This window comes from Eublepharis macularius, chromosome 10 (genome assembly GCF_028583425.1).
Source record: "Eublepharis macularius isolate TG4126 chromosome 10, MPM_Emac_v1.0, whole genome shotgun sequence".
Lineage (NCBI taxonomy): Eukaryota > Metazoa > Chordata > Lepidosauria > Squamata > Eublepharidae > Eublepharis > Eublepharis macularius.
Window position 1 is genome coordinate 71,682,686 of NC_072799.1, and position 21,025 is coordinate 71,703,710.

Genomic DNA, 21,025 nt, shown 5'->3' on the forward strand with positions numbered 1-21,025 from the left:
GAATCAAGTTCTCTTCGTCAGATGCATGATACAGAGACAGACTGTCTCTGTATCATGCATCTGACGAAGAGAACTTGATTCTCGAAAGCTTATGCTACAATAAAATTGGTTAGTCTTAAAGGTGCTACTGGACTCTTTTTGATTTTGCTAATTTTTATTGTCTTTTATTCTATTCTTCTTTACTCTCCAGAGCTGATTTTGTATCAAAATAAAAAGATAGACAGACGGACAGATCGGAAGGCTTTGTCAATTTCCCCTCTTTATAGAGCCAGTAAAGATTGCTCCTCTGAGGGTTTGTTTATTTTCTATTCACCTCCAGAAGGCTCTGCCAGTTTCACCTCCCCTTCTAGGAGGCGAAGAGGAAATAAACAAACCCGCTGAGGAGCAATCTTTGCTGACTCTGTAGAGGGGAAATTGACAGAGCCTTCCAATCTGTCTTTTAAAACTCGGCTTCCTGGCTAACATTGCGGGCTTCACTTGAGCATCCTCATGTAATTTGTCTCGTGTAGTTTAGCTCTTACACATGCAAAACACGTGCACTATCCTGAGACACCAAGTTATTTGACGGACAGGAAGAAATGGCTTTTAAGGACTTAACAGCAAGCCTGTTCCTCCAAATAAAGTGTTGATCAACTGGACTGTAGAATTCAGAATCTGTATGCAAAGTCACAGTAACAACCACCACTTAAAAAAAAAACCACCAACATCATTTAAGTTCTAGCCTGGACTAGGGCAGTCTAGAACTCGGGCCCAGATTAACAGACTTGTCACAAACATACAGTTACAGATATTTGAAGTATCCATCCATCCATCCATCCATCCACCCCCCCACCCCCCCTCTCTCTCTGCTCATATGGCTATTGCCTTAAGCAGAAATTAAAATAGGAAGAATCTTAGTTAATATCATTTCTGTGATGTTTAATTATTTCCCCTATATATTTTGCCACAGAAAGAGTAACGGAATAACCATGTCACCTGTGTTCTCATATTAGGTAGTTCCATATTTTTAAGTAGAGGGATGATTAAGTTGGCCCTCAGCTCATTAAATATGAGACACTCTATAATCATATGTTCAATGGTTTCAATTTTATCATATGGCATGTTCTGTTAGCATATGGTACTTTCCTGTATCTACCCTTCAAAACTGCTGAGAGAAGAGCATTCATTCTTGCCAGAGTAAATGATCTTCTGAGCTTTGGTACTGTCAAATGATAAAAATACTTTGGCTGTTGCATCAGGAGGGCAATACCTAAGTAAAGAGTCGAACATATCCTCTGTGCCCTAACAGACATACTAGTAATGTCCAACTTCCTGATACACATTTTTATTTGCCTAATTATATCTTTGGTCTCTGTAGTCTTGACCATATTGTTTGTTATTCCTAGACATTTCATTTTTAGTTGATCCCATTGACTATTATCTTTATCTGCTTGGATGAGTCCAAGTAGAGTGGGCCCTCGCTCAGATTTTAAAATCTTTACTTTAAAAATAAATGCTTTTATCCATGCCTTAGCTTCCATCGATATTTTGCCCAATTCAGCTCTCAGAAAGCTCATATCAAATCGTTCCACAGAAATCTTTTGAAAGCTCATATAAAATAAATGTTATTCCTTAGAGAGTCACTGGACTTTTAGCCAACTATACCCAGAGACAATCTGCCATTGGAGATGTTCAGTGGCCTCAATTTATAACACTTCAACCAATACTCTTTATGCCCCAGGATGGGGTTAAAATGTATGTCATACTCCTTTCAAAGGGGATGGTGAAAGGATCATAATGGTCTGCTGATTAGCAACATGAAGGGAAATTGTAGCAGGGGAATTCTGCTTCTCGTGTTGGTTAACAGTTTACAGCATTCACACTCTACAGTGACTGAATTAGTGATGAAATGTTATTTAACCTGCAGGCCAACAACAACAATAACAATGACCACTGGAATCAAGGATAGATTTGCTAAAGGATTGCAGTAGGGGCCCTGACAGCACCCAATTTAATGAAAGTTTGTGTGTCAAGGACTTCTTGCCCTGGGAAAATGAGTTCTGAGTAGAAACGTAAGACATCCTTTAAAAAGATGGGTGTGGAGTCTATCTAAACTACACCTTTTAGCAGCAATGGAGACTCAAAATGGCTGTAATATTTCATATATTTCCATTCCATCCAAACAACAACCCTGCAAAGCAGGCCAGGCTGAGACAATTGAAATAGGCCCAAGGTAACAGGCATGCCTTTCAGGCACAAAGGCATTTGAATCTGGATTTTCCAGACCCTTAAGAGCCCTGTGGTGCAGAGCAATAAGCTGCAGCACTGCAGCCCAAGCTCTGCTCATGACCTGAGTTCAATCTTGGCAGAAGCCGGGTTCAGGTAACCGGCTCAAGGTTGACCCAGCCTTCCATCCTTCTGAGGTCGGTAAAATGAGTACCCAGTTTCCTGGGGGTAAAGTGTAGATGACTGGCGAAGGCAATGGCAAACCACCCGGTAAAAAGTCTGCCAAGAAAACACTGTGATGTGACGTCCCCCCATGGGTCAGTAATGACTCAGTGCTTGTACCTTTTACCTTTCCCAGACCTTAGCCCAATGCTCTAAGCACTATACCTAACTGGCTCTTGTTAGAAACAGTGTCACATAGGAATGACTCCAGAAACAGGATGAACACAATCGAAATAAAATGCTCTCCCAGTAGTAATGATTGTAATGATTTGAAGTTTGTTTCATGTTTTATGTTAGTTCTTGGATTCTAGAATCTGGAGCAGTTCCAGACCAGGGTTTACTCATTTCTGTGTAAGCAGGATGAAGGACAGCTAGAGAAGGCCAGTGTTAGGCATTGTGTTCTTTCCTTTGTTTATGCAGAATAAAGTTACTCTGTGATGACTAAAGGAGACCCTCTGCACAATCTTAAATGTCTGCTGGATCTTACAGCAATGAGACGGAGACAATGAGAATGTCTTACAATATTATCAGTTGTATTAGTCATTCAGGCTCTAAGAGAGACTTGGAAGTATCCTCATACAATGCTTCCTTTATGAGCTGGTAGAGGATATCACACTCTGATAGTAAAAAATAGGTGAGAAAAAATGGAGAACAGCATTGGAGATTCTCTCTCCATGGCAGCAAAAAGACAACTGAGGGAACAGCGTCCCTCCTGGTCGTGTGATGGTTTTGGCAGGAAAGTACGAAATGGGGAGGGCACTTGTAGCCTTCTAGAAAGCTCTGGAAGTCTTTTCTATGGCAAGCCTGCACCTGCACAGTCCCAATGTGTACCTGCACAGAAGCCACAAAGATGAACTTGAGCCTACTAGATGCTCTCTACAGCCAATGTCCAGGGTCATCTGGAAGGCAGGATGAATAAGAAGTTCTTGAACCCTTCCCTTTTGGGTGTGCATGCTTGCTTTTTTTTTAACAAGTATATGGGATGCCCACTCATGGCTTGTCCTGTGCAGATGACATTCACTTGATTAATAGAGGGAGTGACATTGTCTTAATAGAGATATTTTCAATACCTTCATCCTGGACCATTTTCTCTCCTTTTAATTAGTTTAATTGAAGGTGAAAAGTGAGGTTCAGAGCCACTAACATGTTACAAAATTCCTGCATGAAAGGCACTTAGAATATGTTTGAGTACAAATTATATGCAATGATCCTTTATGTATGTAAATCATTGTACTATATGTTCTGAGAGCCCTAATTTTTTCTGGTACACAATGTATCTGTCTACACAGCAAGGACTGTCACTGCTGTGGGCATTACTACCCTAATTGTGCAATCCTAAGCATGTCTGCTCAGAATCCTACTCAGGTCTACTCACTGGGGCTTACTCTCAGGAAAGTGCTCTTAGGAATGTACAGAGTTTCACATGAACATCTAACAGATCTTCATATAATATTTCTTGCAATTATGTAATGCTGCATTAGAGATTTGCAATTTTGTAATATTGGAGTTAGAGATTCCTAGACTACATCCAGATCAACACTTCTGTCATGTAGAATTTTATAAACCCAGATGAAATCATTAATCGGGCCGAAACCATGGAAAGGAATGATAGCCTGGAATGAGGGAAAGAGCCACAAGGAATGAAATTTCCCTGGTATATACTGGCTGGGTTAAAAATTTTTTGCTCCTTGCGATGACACAATAAAAAGGGGTTTGTCTGGGATGGACAGAACCACAGTTTGGCGTCACGCTCATGTGTTGGCTTCATTTCTCTTCCCTTAAGATTTGGAAATCAAACCCATTTGTGGTCTAAATGCAGATGCCTGGACAAATAAAATTTACCCCCTCCCTCCAAATGGGATTAAATCAAGGTTTAGAATCCTAGTTTGTATATGGGAAACGAATGCCTTTTTACCAGGCATCTGCATTTGGACATCATGGCAATTTGGAAGCTTCCTCAAACCAGAAAGCTTCAATTGCACTTTTTATGAAATGGGAGGAGGAACAAGGCAATTTCCCAAGCATGGCTACAAGCTGTCATGGACAAACCTCTGTTGAATGTAACACTGGCTTGAGGTTACTGTGTCTGTTATAAGCCACAGCAGTAGCAGAAGCAAGACAAATGGTTATCACCAAATGGCTTGATAAATGAAGGGAGCTGTCTGGTAGAGGGCTTCTTCAGGAAGGATTAATAAGCAAAGCATTTAGGAAAAGTCGGGATACAGGCATGACTCCTTGAAAAGTATCAGGAAGAAAGAAACTGCCAAGTTACAGAGTTGTTTATTTATACCCTGCTGTTTCATAAATAGTTGTCAAATTCACACAGTAAAGGGGTTGTTGTGGTTGACCCTTAGGACCATCAGTCATACATTTACAATGAACTTTTCTCATGAAGCTCACAGCACTAACTATATTTATAGGGGATATGTCACACTTCCATAATATTGGTATACAGGACTGTATCATGCTGTTTTATCTACCAGAGAATTGTATTCAGTGTTAAGTCATGTGGAATATTCCAATTTTTCCCTCTATTATGTTTCCTACAGCAGAAAACGGCTGCAATCTGTATGACAGATGGACACATCATACACCATGCACATAATACACAAACCGTGCTGGGCATTGCTCCTCTTTAGAAAAGGGACATAAGTAAAAATTCTGTCTTTGAGGCTGTTCTTTCGCTATAAACAGAACAGGAGTTTAAAGCATTAAGGATTTAAAGTGCTTTTCTTAAACTGAAGTTTCTGCTGTCTGAGAAGCTGAAAATGGTGGTAGATAACAAGTAAGAGATTTGACTGTTATTAACATGTTGTTTCCCAGGGCTGCTGGTAATGGAAAATGCTGGGTGTCTCACAAAAAATGAGGTTTTGATGTGTGTATTGTGCAAAACCAAAATGAGCAGTCCAGATTTACAACACGATTACGGTTACGTTAGAGCCCAGTCTTCTAACAAATGCACATGGCTAGGAGGAAATCAGCACAGAATGGGGAAGATGCAGGAATTTACAGTCCCTATGGGCCAGCCTGCTACATCTTGTGTAAAGTTCTCTGTACAACAGGCTCACCTCAACTGAATGTCTTATACCGATTTGCCTCAAGTTACATCATGCCTGTTGGAACACAAAGCTATTTGGCATAAACATAATCATGGAGTATTCCTTAAAGTCTAGGCTGACAGGGAAAATAATCCATGATGGATTAATTGTTCCGCTATGAATGTTCACCCTGCAGTTTTTTCCTATGATATATATCCACAGCATCCAATCTAATTTTTTTTAAGTAACAACTTAGCTTCAGACAAAGTGGTTACTATAATGATTAAGTGTAATTTTTAAAATAATCTTCAGAGCACAATTATTTTTTAATTGGACCCTTTTACATATGTATCCTTCTTACTTCCTGACTGCAGCACAGACGGCATTCATGTGTGAATGAATCAACAGAGTCCTTGCTCTGTGTGTCCACCAGGCTTATACCCAAGAGTGGTCCTTTATTGTGCTGGCATCTTAGCTGTGCAACACCCTCCCTAAGAAGTTTGACTGGCTTTAGGTGTCAGGCAAAAATGTTTTTGTTAGCCTAGGTATTGAGTTAATTTCCATATACTTTAAAAATCAGCTACTTTATGGAACTTTCCCGTCTCCTCAGATTACCTCAGACACATTGCTTTTCAACTGTGAGGCGTAGCTGAGTGCCATTTGTTATTCAAATTAAAGCCCTGGGGGAGGGGATGATGGGGGAGTAGGCAGTCCCTTAACGTGGTCTGACTTCGTTCAAGGTTTAAAAAAAAGGAAAGGAAAAGCACTTGCAAGGAAGTCTTGGATGAGAAATAAGAAATAAGCTGTTTTGGAAATAAAACCTGCAGGAGAGCGGATCGCAGAACAAATTCTATTAATAAGAACCATTGTGTGAGGTAAGTTTAGTTAGTTATTGTTGATTTGCTTTCCTGGTTTCAAGTTTTATTTTGGGCTATGAAGTGTATAACAATAAATTTCCTGACCCCACAAGCAGAGACTGCACACAGCAGCATAAATAACCCTTCTGTCTTTTTTATGAAGTCATCCCTGCATTAAGTCCTCCACTGGTTTGCTGTACGGAGCCATTCACAGCACAATGAGATTCTCCTGTTGCAGACTGTACAGCATCGAGTGGCGCTCTTTCACCCATACCATTTTTGCCATCATAGATACCCAATTTTGGTTAAGCCAGTTTAACAAATACAGGGTAATGATTTCATAAGATGCCGACTCTTTTGTTTCAATCACTCTCATGTTGTCCTATCTTGTGAAAAATCAAGTCTTAAATTTACCAAGCTGGTTAAAGCCTATTTTAAAAGTTGGAAATCTATATAATTTTATCAATGTTTATTGTTGTCTTTATGTGTATGTTGATGTCATTTTTTTGGTGGCAAGATCTCTTTAACAGGCATTAGTTCCATAAACCATGAAGGAAAATCAGGGCTTTTTTTCAGGGGGAACGGAGTGGAACGGAGTTCCGGAACCTCCTAAAAATGGTCACATGGTCGGTGGCCCCGCCCCCTGATCTCCAGATAGAGTGGCGCGGAGGGCAATCTAAACTCTCCTCTGTCTGGAGATCAGGGGGTGGGGCCACCGACCATGTGACCATTTTTGCCGAGGGTGATTTAAACTTTAAAAAACTTCCCCCTTATTCCAGCTGACCCAAAGTGACGTCATTTAACAGTCTTGAGTTCCACCACCTCTTTTCCCAGAAAAAAAGCCATGAGGAAAATAATTCTTATACTACACCTACTGCAACACTTAAAAAAAATAGTTTTTTTAAGAAATAACTTACCTGCACGTTTGCTGGTGAAATCTTTTTCCTTTCAAGAAGCATTTGTTTGGAGATTCTACACATTCACAGATACACTTTGCAGGATTTAGTGGCTGATGTTTAGGGCATGTCTTTTTACATACACAGTGACATCTTTCTTCATCAAAATCCTTGTTGGGTCCACATGAGCTAGGCAGCAGCTTATTTTTACATGTGCACTGGCAGGATGTTCTGTCTAATTCTTTGTGGGCTCCACAGCTGGAAGGTCTCACGCCTCCTTTGCAGACACACTGACATGTTTCTTCATCAAGCTCTTTGTTAGGTCCACAGATGTCATGGAATCCTTCGGTAGTGTCTATGAGCACAGCACGCATTGGGATAAATGAATTATTCTCCAGTCATTGCAAAAAATAGAACACATACCTGACAATTTCCCATTTTTTTAGCTATGAGTTATTTTCATAATCCCATAATGCAGAGGGGATGAACATGGATAAATTGTGGCATGTTCTATTAACTACAGATTACAAAGGATTAAAGAAGTCTTAATTTTAGGACCTTTGTTGTAATGTAAATTTTGTTTTACATGTATAAATCCAAATAAGTGCATATAATCCTTTAGAGCATATCAGCTTACCTGTATCACCAAGGTAGGAAGAGAAACTGAAGTCATGTTGTGCCAGACATCTGCAAACGTGGTTATTCCAGATATAGCTTTTTGGACAAGTTTTGTTTGACACATGACACCTATGGATAAAATATACTATTGATTTATTACAATGAAAATGCAGGACAAGTGCGTTTGGCCACAGATGTTTCGGCAGATGAACACTAGTTTAAAAATCTTTGATTTCATTCACATTTTATACGTCTGTTGCAAACTGTTTTTCAAGTGTGGAAAAAAGTGCTATAAAGCTTGCTAGGATATGAGATCCAATTTAATCTAAACCAGAATATACAATACTGCAAAGTCTGTGATTTATGCATTCCAAAATGAAAATGCCATTCTCTGCTTTACTAAAAAGTTTCAAGTACAAAACCATATCCAAGTTTTAACAGCTATTCTGTAAAAGGACAAGACAAGAATTCTGTAAAAGGACAAGAATGGGAATGATTAGCACTGACGCTAACTATTTAACATTTTAAGTGAATTAACTCCTGTCCAAACAAAACTCATTTCTAACTTGCTAATGATTTTCCTTGCATTCTGGAAAACTTTCTTCACATTAGGAATGGGCACAAAACAGAAAAAACCCGAAATGAGAGTTTCATGTTTTGTCACGATCCACGAATCACAAATCACGAAACTTCACAAAATTGACACGTTTGTGAATCATCAGAACTCAGGGCATTTCAATGGACTCCTTCATACCCGGAGATGCCAAACTCGCAGGGAGACTTCAGCAGGCTCTCCTCCACCCACCCTCTCAGTTTGCAATATGTTGATCGGGAAGGTCAACGGGAAGAGAGGGAAGGGAAGTGCTGCCAGAGTGCATGACTGAAATGGGGACCGGGAGTTGCTGGATCAGGGGAGGACAAGGGACCGGCTGTGGTGTGGAGCTGGGCAGGGAAGATGGACTGAGGGTTGGATGGCAGGCAGGAACAGTCCCAAGACTTTGGGATGTGGAGGATGAGGTGGATGTTTTTCTAAAACATCCACCTTGTTCTCTTTTCATCCCGAGAACAAGAGGTCTGTGGTTGGCTGACAGACCTGCCTAACAGGGTTTGGAGGGGTGAGATTGTGCCCATGGCTACAGAAGGCCCACCTTCTTGGTTGCCTAGGGGATTGACCCCCAGCTCCTGGCTGTATAGGGCAGAATGGAAGCTCTCCAGATGACTAGGAGAGCTGCCAATCAAGGGTAAGTGGGCTATGATTGGGGTTTCCAATGGCAACAAAAGGTTTGGGCCAATTGTTGCCTAGGGAATCAATGGATCGGCGCCAGCCTGTCTGCAATTACGAATCGTTCATGAAGCAAACGAAAAGGCCAAAAAGTTGTGAATTTCGTGATAACCATGGCCCCACAAAACGCTGTTTCACGATACACAAAATGGCCCATTTCGTGATGAAATTTGTTCCGTATTTCGATTCATGCCCATTTAATGTAATTTTTTAAAATTTGTTTTTAAGAAAATGAAACATTTAAAAGTTGGTTCTGAATAGAAATGAATTATTCAATATGCGACATGCATGTGGAAGACGTCTTATGTGTATCTCTCCTACAGAAGGAAATAACACAAGTTAATCCTGTGATGAGCCATTCTTTACAGTAAAATCAAAAAGAGTCCAATAGCACCTTTAAGACTAACCAATTTTATTGCAGCATAAGCTTTTGAGAATCAAGTTCTCTTCGTCAGATGCATGATTCAAACTGGTCAAATACAGAAGAGGAGGGGGGAGAGGGGAGAGAGGTACAATTACAGGACCCAATGGCATCAACTACACTGTCTCTGGCTCTTACAGCTGCTCATCCTCCAATCTGATATATGCCCTCATGTGCCAACAATGTCCTTCTGCTCTGTTCATTGGACAAACCAGCCAACCTCTACGCAAAAGAATAAATGGACACAAATCTGACATTAGAAATGGAAACGTCCAAAAACCAGTGGGAGAACACTTCAATCTACCAGGACATTCCACCAAAGACTTAAAAGTTGCTGTGGTTCACCAGAAACCTTTCAAAAACAAAATCCAACGGGAGGCTGCTGAATTGGAATTCATATGCAAATTTGACTCTGTCAAGCTGGGACTGAATAGAGACTATGAATGGTTATCACATTATCACAGGTAACAGATTTCCTTTACAGCAGCGTGGTCTGGGGGAGCCCAGTGACGCCTGGTGTGGGCTTTTGGGGACCACAGTTCTCTTTGTCAGATGCATCTGGCAGGGAGAGCTGTGGTTATCGAGGGCTTATACTACATAGAAATTGGATGCTTTTACTGCTGCAAACTAACACGGCAAACTGACTACACACCAAAAGGAGATGTTTACATTTACTAGCAAAGGAATGTTTTGGTTGCCTCCCTCCTAATTGCATCTTGTCCCTCCTCTCCTTCTCTCCCCTCTCCCCCCTCCTCTTCTGTATTTGACCAGTTTGTATCATGCATCTGACGAAGAGAACTTGATTCTTGAAAGCTTATGCTGCAATAAAATTGGTTAGTCTTAAAGGTGCTACTGGACTCTTTTTGATTTTGCTACTACAGACTAACACGGCTAACTCCTCTGATTCTTTACAGTATTTTCTTTCTAAGAGTGATTATGCTGAGGAAACAAATATTGTAATAATGCAGAAAAGAAAACATTATTCTTACAGACCGTTCTTACATGATTTATTAAAATGCTCTAAAAATTCAAGAAAATGAAATTATCACATCTCACTGTCTATATCCCTATATGTGGTTTACAAAAGAAATTGATTTTTTTAAAAAATTACCACTTTGACATTTTTCATATTGGACTGGTATCCTGTATTGCAATTTACTGACGATTTAGTAACAGATAAAATATTTAAAAATAAAGAAATTTTAACTGCGGTGGGCTTCTCAGTGGGAACAATTGGACAGAATATATTTTCATATATTTTAAAGAATTACTTCAAATACGTTTGAGAGATTAGATACAAGACAGGGTTGCAGCAAGATGCATTGCAAGATTGGAAAACCAAACTTCAAATTTTGTAACCTTAATTATAAATAAAGTCTGGTTGGGATATAGAGAAATGAGTACTAGGTCACTATTTCAGGCTTTCTAGGGTGAATTAATAGGTATTCAACATTTACTACTGAGAAAGTGAGATAAAGGAAATGTATAGATTCACTCTGTTCCTAGGCAGAGAAAATGGACTAGATTACAGATTACTGTACACCCTGGAATCTGGCCAAAGTTCTGGGACTCCAACAAGTATTACTTACCATTGCAGGGTTTTTTTTATACCCCGCATGTTAACATCTAGACACACTTGAAAAGTCCTACTGAAACTAAAGGGTGATGAGTAAAGTTCTGGAACTGGTTAAGTGCCATGACATGCTTTATGCTATATTCTAATCACATGAATGATTTACTTAAGTTTTACTGTCAAAATGAACACAACAATGTTAATTCTTTACAAGCTTTCTAATAATATGGGAAGAAATGTGTTAGACTTATACAAATTACAGTGTATACTTACAGTGGTTGTGTCACTGGCAAGGAGCGTCTAATGATGGCATGAACTTGCCTGTAGACATCCAGTTTAGACATGCATCGGCAGGATGTATGATTGGCAAAACTGATTGTTACGGGTTTTGGGCCATGAGAGAGTGGCACGGTTATTTCAAACAACTACATAAAAGGGAAAGAAGAAGAAAACTCGTACTTAAAATCAAGCCTATGCTAAAAGCAAAAATGGGAGTAAATGATTTATCACACAAATTATTCTTCATGAATATTTTACACAGTGGTTATGCTTAAACCTGAAAAAGGTGTATTTCCTGACTATGCTGCACAAACTGCTCAATAAGCTATTGGTATGAAAGGTGAGTTCCTTACAGTGCCATCCAAAGAACACTCTTCTGGGAGTAAGCCCATGGAATATACCCGAGTAGGATTCTGAGTAGAAGTCCTTAGGACTGCAATGCTAAACAAGGTGGTAAATTATTGCTCCACTACCAGGTCCCATTTTGTAGGTGGCACTGTATTATAAATACAGCATGGACCTAACATAGCACTTTTGCTTTTTAACTACCGCAATTAACAGTTCTTTTCCTAGCAGGAATAAACAATTCATTTACAAAGAAATGTAAGTCAAGATGTCAAACCACGTAAGGCTTCAGCTGGGATCCACAGATGCAGCCTAGTCAACCACAGAGGAATGAGAGCTCATGCCTCAGAGCTCTTTAGCTGCAGAAGACAATGAGATTTGCCCATCGGCCTGCAACTGGTCTTTGTATTGATAGTATCTTGTATAAATTTTAACAGCCTGGCCTTCTATCTCTGATTGATACTTTCTGCATGTTGCGCTAAAGGTTTGAACTTCCAGTTTCTCCAAGCCATTCACATCACAAATGTGATCTTGAAGGTCTAAACTTCAGTACAGCTTGAAGTTTAGATAGGAATACAAATGGAAGAAAATGTGCCTTTTCCCCAAGTGACCCCCATTAGCTGGTGTGAAGTTATCTCTTTTCCACTGTACCCCAACATGCATCACTGTATACCAACCTCTCAGAGGCTCAATGAGAACCACTGACTACCAAGCAAGTCCCTGTCAGCATTTAGCCCAGTCCTGGCTGCTGTTTCTTTGCCATACCATTGGGGAAAAGGGAGGGAATACTGGTAAGGGGCTTTTCAATACACAGAGACTAGTAAAATTCTTGTTAGGAAGTATGTGGCTAGAAGACCTCTGGGGAAGGAACGATGGGTTATATCTTATGTACCAAGAGCAAGAGATATGCTCATGGAAGAACTTTCTCACTCTTCCCATTGCAGCCTGTCATGTTTCCAAAATGCAGCACATGGTAGCAAGGGTTAATGAATCCTTTGAACTGGACCAATGTGGAGGTCTGCAGTAGAAGGCGGGAATCAGCAGGAATCTCATGGAAACAGAAGCTCTGCTTGCATGAGTAAAAGACAACTTAAGATTTACTACAGTATGTCTTGGTGTTCTGTGCAAGAGACACATGGTACCTCCTCCCAGCATGGAGCACTTGTTGATGAGGTCCAGGTCATGCAATGTCAAGGGTGATGTGCAACTTTTGTCCCCAATACAACTTTATAACGAAGCCTCAATTATTTATGCAATTAACAGTAAAAGATTCAGTAACACCTCTGACAAAGGTGCACACCTGTTCCCTTGTCCATGGGAATCACAGCGTTTAAATGAGGGACTGGCTGTGTCTCCGCTCAGTTCTGTTGCAGATGGCAGCACCTTTCTATTTATTTTGTTCTGTAAGACTCAATAGAAACCACTGAGAATGGATCCAGCTCCAAATTTCACATTCCTACTTCTGGATGGGCATAGCCTCAACCTAGGTTCTCTCTGTTGATGCTAAAGTTCACTGGGATCTTTAGAACTGGTATTTATTTATAGTGATGGTTTGCAGTTACAGATAATATTTTTAACTTTCACATCAGCAGAGAGTTTTAAAAAATTACAAAATTTACAACAGCCTTTAAAAAACTGCCTCTCTCCATCCATACACCAATAGAAAAAAAGTTTATTTAAATAAAAATATTCAGAGACTCCCATTGTTGACAGAAGAAAACTGTTTTCTTTCTTTGAACTTTTTCTTTCTTTTCGCACAACCCCCAGTACTTCCTTCCCTCTCACTGAAGTTCATTAATTTTTACTTACAGCATAAATTCTAGAGATACAAATCTGGAAGAACTGTGGTTTCTGACATTATCAGTGCTGCTCTGGCAAAAAGTTCTGATAATTCAGAACCCAAAATCCAAAGAATATTTTCAGCTGGGAAGAATTTGAAAAGTATTCCTAGTGGGAACTTCTAGATAGGATTCTGAGATTCCCAAAGAAAGAGCTGGTTGTAAGTGTAATAAAAAATATTAATGGTTGCCAGTTACATAATATGGATTAGAAAATGATTATATAATCTTTGTATATTGCATGCTGTAAAATGATATAACTTGAAATGAATAATTTGTCTTGATATGATACTTAATACAGTGGCCTGTCTTGCTTCAGACTTCTGGTGTTGAAAGGGTAGTTTATTATTTAAAAACATGTCCTGATATATAAAATACAGCCATAACAAGATCTCTAATTTATTTTCCATGAACAGTCATACTACCGTTCAGATACTTCCTTATTAACAAAATATGAAATATAACCTACTGCTTCAGGAAATGAACATACACAATAAATATTCAGAGTAATCTTTAACCTGTCATAATGTAAATGGAGCAGTACCAGATTAATCCAACAGGCAATCCAAAAATTATTCCTAAATCTTAAACTATTCAGGTTTTAATTTATACACTGCTTCATCAATAGCATATTGCTTTTTGAGTCTCTAAAGTAGATTGTAAACATGACTGCTTCAAAACACACGTGTTTCTGTTTAGCTGTACATCAACTATTAACACTACAAACTATTGGGTGATTTGGAGAGCAGCCTAATACATTAATCCCTTCAATCTACAGCCCAGTTTTAACCACTCAGTTCAGTAGGTTTTATTTCATTTTTAGCAAGACTTCCATCCCTGTAAGATGATACATTTGGATGTTTGGATCTATATTTATTCAAGCCATAATTATGTAAATAAAAACAAAAGTGTTTTCTCTAAGTTTGTAGAAGTTTTTTGTTTTAGAAGCGTAACTGAAACATACTAAGAAAAATATAATTTAAAAGTTTGATTAAGATTTAGTTTGCTAGCCTGACTTGTCTGTTTCTTCTATAAAGTTGTGGTATGATACACCCATAATTAAGACTTTTGAATTGTATTTACTTAAGTGTTAAAGATATAAGTATGTGATTAATGCTCCTATTGAAATTTGCATGACCAATATTTGTTGAACTTTGGCTGAATTGTTCCCTTAAATAGATTCTTCAGTTTATATATGTACTGATAGTATTTCTAAACGGAAATACGAATCGTGCATTCTACAAGGTTGCTGTGCTGCCTTCTCTCAATGAAACCAAGATGCACTGTTAAACATGGATAGAAATCAAAATGCTGTACTAGAGAATGAAAGCCTGTATTTAATATACATGCCAATTGTAACAACACTTACTAAATCATCTGTGTTATTACACTACAGGAACAAAAATGCATGGGAAAATGGTTCCATACTTCAGAAATGACTTAAGCATTCCATCAATGCATATATCTTTACATCGTGAGTGTGAACACAATGTATGTCTCAAACGTTACATGCCACTCAGAATCTGTCTGCCTGCTTCTCTGAGAAAATATTTCACAAATTTCTTTAAATCTATTTTGAGATGTTTTCCCTGCTAAGGTTAAGACAGAAGACACGGAGACTGATATTTATATCCTTCCAGTGATCTGCGTGATGCTTAAGTCTGAAAGCAGGCAAGTCAGCGTTTGGTGAGTTTAGGGGCCATACTGGTTCCCTGTAAACTTTTGCACGGTGAGTGAAGATTCTCAGACTCGGTTTAAAAATTTTTTTGTAATAGCCACAGTTGCAGAAATAATACTAAAATATAACAAGTATAACCCACACTTTCACAAAAATGAAGACTAATTAAAAAAGAGATATGCAAATTCTTTGAAGTTCCTTATTCACTGACTTCTACAAACATAGCATTTTGATGGAATGATTTATGAGGGAGGTTTAGAAAGTGTGTGGCCACTTCTATTGCTGTTTGATCTCATGTTGGAATTCTTCTGGATGCTAACCACATTAAATATTCACTGTGTACTTTGTGTACTTAAGAGGGCTGAGGTCTAATAAAATATCTCAATAACAGCCAAAGAAGGACAACATGCCCCCCAGACACATCCTGGCATCCAGCTTGTTTATGGAAATTTTTATACAAAGTATATTTGTAAATCATTAAATATAGCTAAAATAACTGTGATTCTTTGGCCGATCATCAACGAGCCATGGAGCCTTCTATTCTAAACAGGCTAGTCACTGCCACTCAAAGGCAACATACAGGAAAGTCAATGGCTTGTGTGCCAGCTACAAGCTGCATCAGGACATCTCTCCTATCTAGTGAACAACTGATGGGAAAACCTAGGCCCTTAGCTTGCTGGAATTTTTTCAGTATATTCCTTGGAGCACTGGATGGTTCCCAGGTCAATTTCATTTTGCCTTTGCTCATAAAAAAAATCTCCCAGATTCCAACAATTTATCTGTGGCTATTTGCTGTTTCATACAAAATCTACCATTTGGGGGGAAGCTCTTAAATGTGGGTGCTCTGCAGTGCCAGAAAAAGCTCAGGACTTGCCAGTCCCATTACTTAGACAATGCTTGTGACGTCTCAGAACAATTGGATACTACTGAATACTATTCTAATTTTCTATGAGAATGTGATTACCGCAATCTTTCTCAAAATGGAGTTTGGGGATCACTAGGAGTTTATGAGGATATTCTTGGGGTCCAACAGTCCTTTGTGTGTACAGAGACTGTGTGTACAAATAGTGAGCCCCTCTTGTGTCCATTCAGCTAATGCAAAAATGCAGCCCTCTCATCTTTTTAGCAATGGGAACAAGGAATTCTCTGGAAGAGGAAGGAATCAACCTTCCCTAGTTTCTGGATCACATATGAACACTAGCAGAAAACATGCTGATTAGCTGCTGGGCTCCAGCAGCTCAGCCACAGGTCTGCTAAGCCGTTGAATGTCACCAAGAAGATACAGTCCTAATATAACAGTTACTTCAGATTTAAACTGACCAGCTTTCATTCTATTTTCCAATGCAGAGGAATACCACTCAGCATCCATAGATCCATAAACAGTTACAACCAACAGCAGCTTTCTAACTGAATACTGGAAGTTCAGTGTCTGTGTCATACTGATCTTTTTCTGTTTCTACGAGCCACTATGAAAGTTTTTTAGGCATCTTCAAACTTCAGTTCAGCTACATTTCTTGCCTTCATCAGGTTGAAATCCTTTCCAGTCTAGTGGTAAGAATGATTAGAACTTGAGCGAAGGCATTTTGAATCATGGCTGTATAGTCAGCCACCCTGAGAGACCTAATCTTGAAGGCCATGTACAGACAATACAAACTTACTTTTCAAGTGTAGCAAATTTGGTTCTCACTGTATTGTTTTGAAGACACTAGAGGACAGAGACCTCTGCAAGGCATGCACTGCTGGTGACACAGTTTGCAAAGAGACTGTCCAGTGAATGGTGGGTTCTGGAGATGGAGAATAGGCGGCTTGGGATCCATGAAAGCTTAACAATCAAAACTGGAATCCCCAGGGTGCTAGAACCATTGGCCAAGATTGTGGGATCCCCACAAAATCCACCTGTTCAACTTAGTATACTGTGCTATTAACACAAAGCATGTCATAGTTCTTCAATGAATTTCTTCACGCTAAATTTTATAATTCAACAATAGAACAACTTATTTCCTTTAAACTACATCAACTTAACAATGAATACCAAAAATGAATTGCACACTCTTAGAAATGGAAACCTGCTTTGAGACTCCAGCAGCTGGGATCACCACCTACCGTTTTGCTGATGTAGCTTGTGCTGATATTCATACACTGCAGGCCCTCGCTATTGCAGCAACCTCCACATCTGTAGATGGACACACATGGAGGTTTAAAGAAGGTGTTTGTTGTTGCTCCAAATTCTTTCCCCACATCTACACATACCTCACGTGGCATGCATTGAGTTTTTCTCCACTCATTATCAATACCTGCCAAGTCACAGGGAAAGCTCATAGGTTACAAAACAGTTTTTTAAAGAGAGTTCAAAATCAGTTTCTCCTAAAATTCATTTAAAACTTGCTTATCTTATGAAACGGGCTGTGATAATGCAAAGATTAGACAGTGGCCGTGACCATCAGAGGTGAGAACTTTATTCCCATAAAGCTAGCACTTTTAAGAAGAGACTAGCTGTAAAAATGGGCAAGAAAAATTAAAGGGTAATCCAAACAAACAAAAACACAAAGACAGCCGCTACCTAATTAAAACTAGAAAGCAAAAAGTGGCTGGTAAAAAGGACTCTCGTAAATTTTTAGAAGAACCTTCCACAAAGAAAACTGTAGATAAACAAGAGCCCTACCCCATGAGGTAAACATGAAGCCCATTCCTCGAGGGGAAGAGGCAAGGATTACTAGGTCCGCAGCACTGAGACTCATGGAGTGGCTCCTGGTACTGTCACACTAAGGTAGTACTTCAGCACACTTCTGGGAAATGTACTGTATGGTATTTATAAATGTGTGCAGTCGTAATCATGTGGCTTTGAAAAGATAAACTATTCACTACTGCAATATAAACAAAACAGAAATTAAGCAGAGTTGTTTTCTGTTGCTCTAGAGGGTCAGACTAAAACCAACAGATTATAGTCAAACCAAAATAGTTTTCGGCTAAACATTAGGAAGAACTTCCTGACAGTTACAGTGGTTCTTCAGTGGAACAGGAATCCTTGGGATGAGGCAGACTCTCCTTTGGAGGTTTTAAAGCAGAGACTAGATGGCTATCTGTCAGCAATGCTTGACTCAGTATGAATTTAGGCAGATTATGAGAGGGAGCGCAGAAAGAGGTAAGTCAGAACTTGGCTCTTGTGGCCCTTTCTTATGTGCCCCGGCTTATGCCGATTGCCACTTTGGGATGAGGAAAGAATTTTCCTCCAGGCCAGAGGACACAATGATTATAGGAATAAGAAATGGGTACAGGACTCTCTAGAGGCTGTGCATTTTAGCTCTGGCTGAAAGAACCCTTTTCCTTAAATTTTTAAATGTGCCACTAGCAGGACTTTTTTCCTGAGAAAAAAGGTGGTGGAACTCACTGGGTACTATACGCATGCGCACATGCACTCCCGGGACCACGCAATGAGGTCACTTCCAGGAAGTGTCGTCATCTCGCAGGCTGTAGCCACCCCAAGAACACTCCCGCACTCCACAGGGGGCTCGATTTGGGTCCAAATCAGCCTGGAACACATCACTGCCGCACAGGAGACCACTCCCCTGATCGGCAGCGGCCTGATCCTGGTCATTTTGGGCCCAAATTGGGCCAAACTGGGCCCAAAGAGGCCCAGATCAGGCCCAAATCAACCTGGAATGGGCTGCTGCTGCATGAGGGAAACCCCCCCCCCCGGCAGTGGCCCGATCCTGGCTGTTTTGGGCCCAAATTGGGCCAAAACAGGCCCAAAACAGCCCACATGGACACAAAACAGCCCGGATTGGGCCCAAATTGGCCTGGAACAGGCTTTTGCCATGCAGGGGCACCCCCCCCCCCAGTAGCAGCCTGATACTTGCCGTTTCGGGCCTGAATTGGGCCCAAATGGGCCCAAAATGGGCCTCAAACAGCCCAGATCAGGTCTGAACTGGTGTAGAATGGACTGCTACTGGGCAAGGAGGGTTTCCCTGCATGGCAGCAGTCCATTCCATGCTGATTCAGGCCTGAATTGGACCAAAGGGGGGCCCCAAATGGCCAAAAAAATTCTTTAAAATACCCAGTCACGTGGGTATTTTTAAGAGGTGCCAAAACAGGCCCAAAATGGCCAAAATGGGCCTAAAACAGCCCAGATTGGGCCAAAATCAGCCTGGAACGTGGGGGAACCCTCCCCTGCCCAGCAGCAGCCCGATCTTGGCTGTTTCGGGCACGAATTGGGCCAAAACAGGCCCAAAATGGCCCAAATGGACCCCAAACAGCCCAGATTGAGCCCAGATTGGGCCTAAATTGGCCTGGAACAGGATTTTGCCATGCAGGGAAACACCCCCCCCCAACAGTGGCCTGATACTTGCTGTTTGAGGCCTGAATTGGGCCAAAATGGGTCAAAAATGGCTAAAATGGGCCCAAAACAGCCGGGATCAGGTCCAAACTAGTGTAGAATGGACTGTTACTGGGCAAGGAGGGTTCCCTCGCACAGCAGCAGCCCGTTCCATGCTGATTCAGTCCCAAATTGGCCCCAAATGGGCCCCAAATGGCCATTTAAAAAAAAAATACCCAGTCACATGGGTATTTTTAAGAGCTGCTGAAACACTGTTCCACTGTGTTCTGGCTGAAAAAAAAAACCCTGACCGCGAGCAAGCTAAAAAAACCTCTTAAGCTCTGAATTTCCTGCATTGTGCAGAGTTTGCACTAGATGACTAGATGATGCACTAGAACCACCCTTCTAGCTCTATAGTTCTAAGTATATGCTAAACGTACAATGTGATTGAGCTGCTAGTGCTCAATGTATTGCCTCCCACCACCAATTTACACCTTCATTCATAACCCTCAAATGTGTGCACTAGCTGATGCACTGAGATTCCAGCCTGCTATAACCTGAGAATGAGAATCCAAACCTGAGTCTCAGGGGCAAGGTCTGTCAGCCTTATCGGCATGAGTGCTATTTCCAATTAAGCTTTACAAAGTTCACAAATGATGCTCTGTACAGGTGCAGAATACAGACCACAAAGAAGAACAGCATCAGAATGAAAATAATTTGGGATCCAAGCACATTAAAGCGTTCCTTGCTTGTATCTTTCTACACGTCTTAAGCTGGGGCTTACAAAAAAAACAAGATGCTACATTCTGTTTCTAGAACAGACACGGGACACCCACAACTCAACTGCTTCGTCTAGAGGCTGGAGACAGGAGCTGGAGTTGTCATTTCATGTATATCAAGTGACTCTGAGGCATCAATGACCGTCAATTGCTCTCCCAGCTCTCTTCCTCTTTCTCTTTCCAAGTAACGTTCAGCACAGAAAACAAACCATCAAGAAAAGCATCAAAGATAGTTAAACTGAAGCAAAATATAATACAAGAAAGATTGTCCTCATGCTACCTCATGTACCAACATTTTTGGTTGTAGAAGTGGAAAGTTCTGGTGATAGGAATCTCGCAGACCCTCAAGCCCCCATCCTGTGCTGGGAAAGGGGATTTCTTGAGTAGAACCCTCATTCAATGAATCTGAGAGTTGTAAACAGCCATAGCGGCAACTGTTTTTTGAGAAGCACCGTAAGAAATTAAACCACCAGAAAACGTTGATTTGCTTCACCAATATTCTCCTCTTATCAACATTTTTAAAAATACATCTAAAAACCTTATAAATTTAAAGACATTTCTTGTCATTAGAGTTTTGAAGTTCTGAGAACACTAAATCAAGAATTAACATGTCAGCCATTTTTAAGTGCTTCAGTATTAAACACATTTGACAGAACTGATATCTTCTAGCATTTTGATTTAC

At 40.3% G+C, this 21,025-nt stretch overlaps 1 protein-coding gene across 2 annotated transcripts in view; it reads right to left on the reverse strand.

The window, feature by feature from the left end:
• Positions 1 to 21,025, reverse strand: part of VEGFC (vascular endothelial growth factor C) — a 64,245-nt gene that overhangs the window by 4,556 nt on the left and 38,664 nt on the right. For both annotated transcript variants that reach the window (XM_054990189.1, XM_054990188.1), the window contains exons 3-6: positions 17,356 to 17,546; positions 11,386 to 11,537; positions 7,856 to 7,965; positions 7,240 to 7,573 (exon numbers count right to left, since the gene is read on the reverse strand). In XM_054990189.1, coding sequence (XP_054846164.1) covers positions 7,240 to 7,573; positions 7,856 to 7,965; positions 11,386 to 11,537; positions 17,356 to 17,546 — 787 coding nt within the window. The remainder of the gene's footprint in view (positions 1 to 7,239; positions 7,574 to 7,855; positions 7,966 to 11,385; positions 11,538 to 17,355; positions 17,547 to 21,025) is intronic.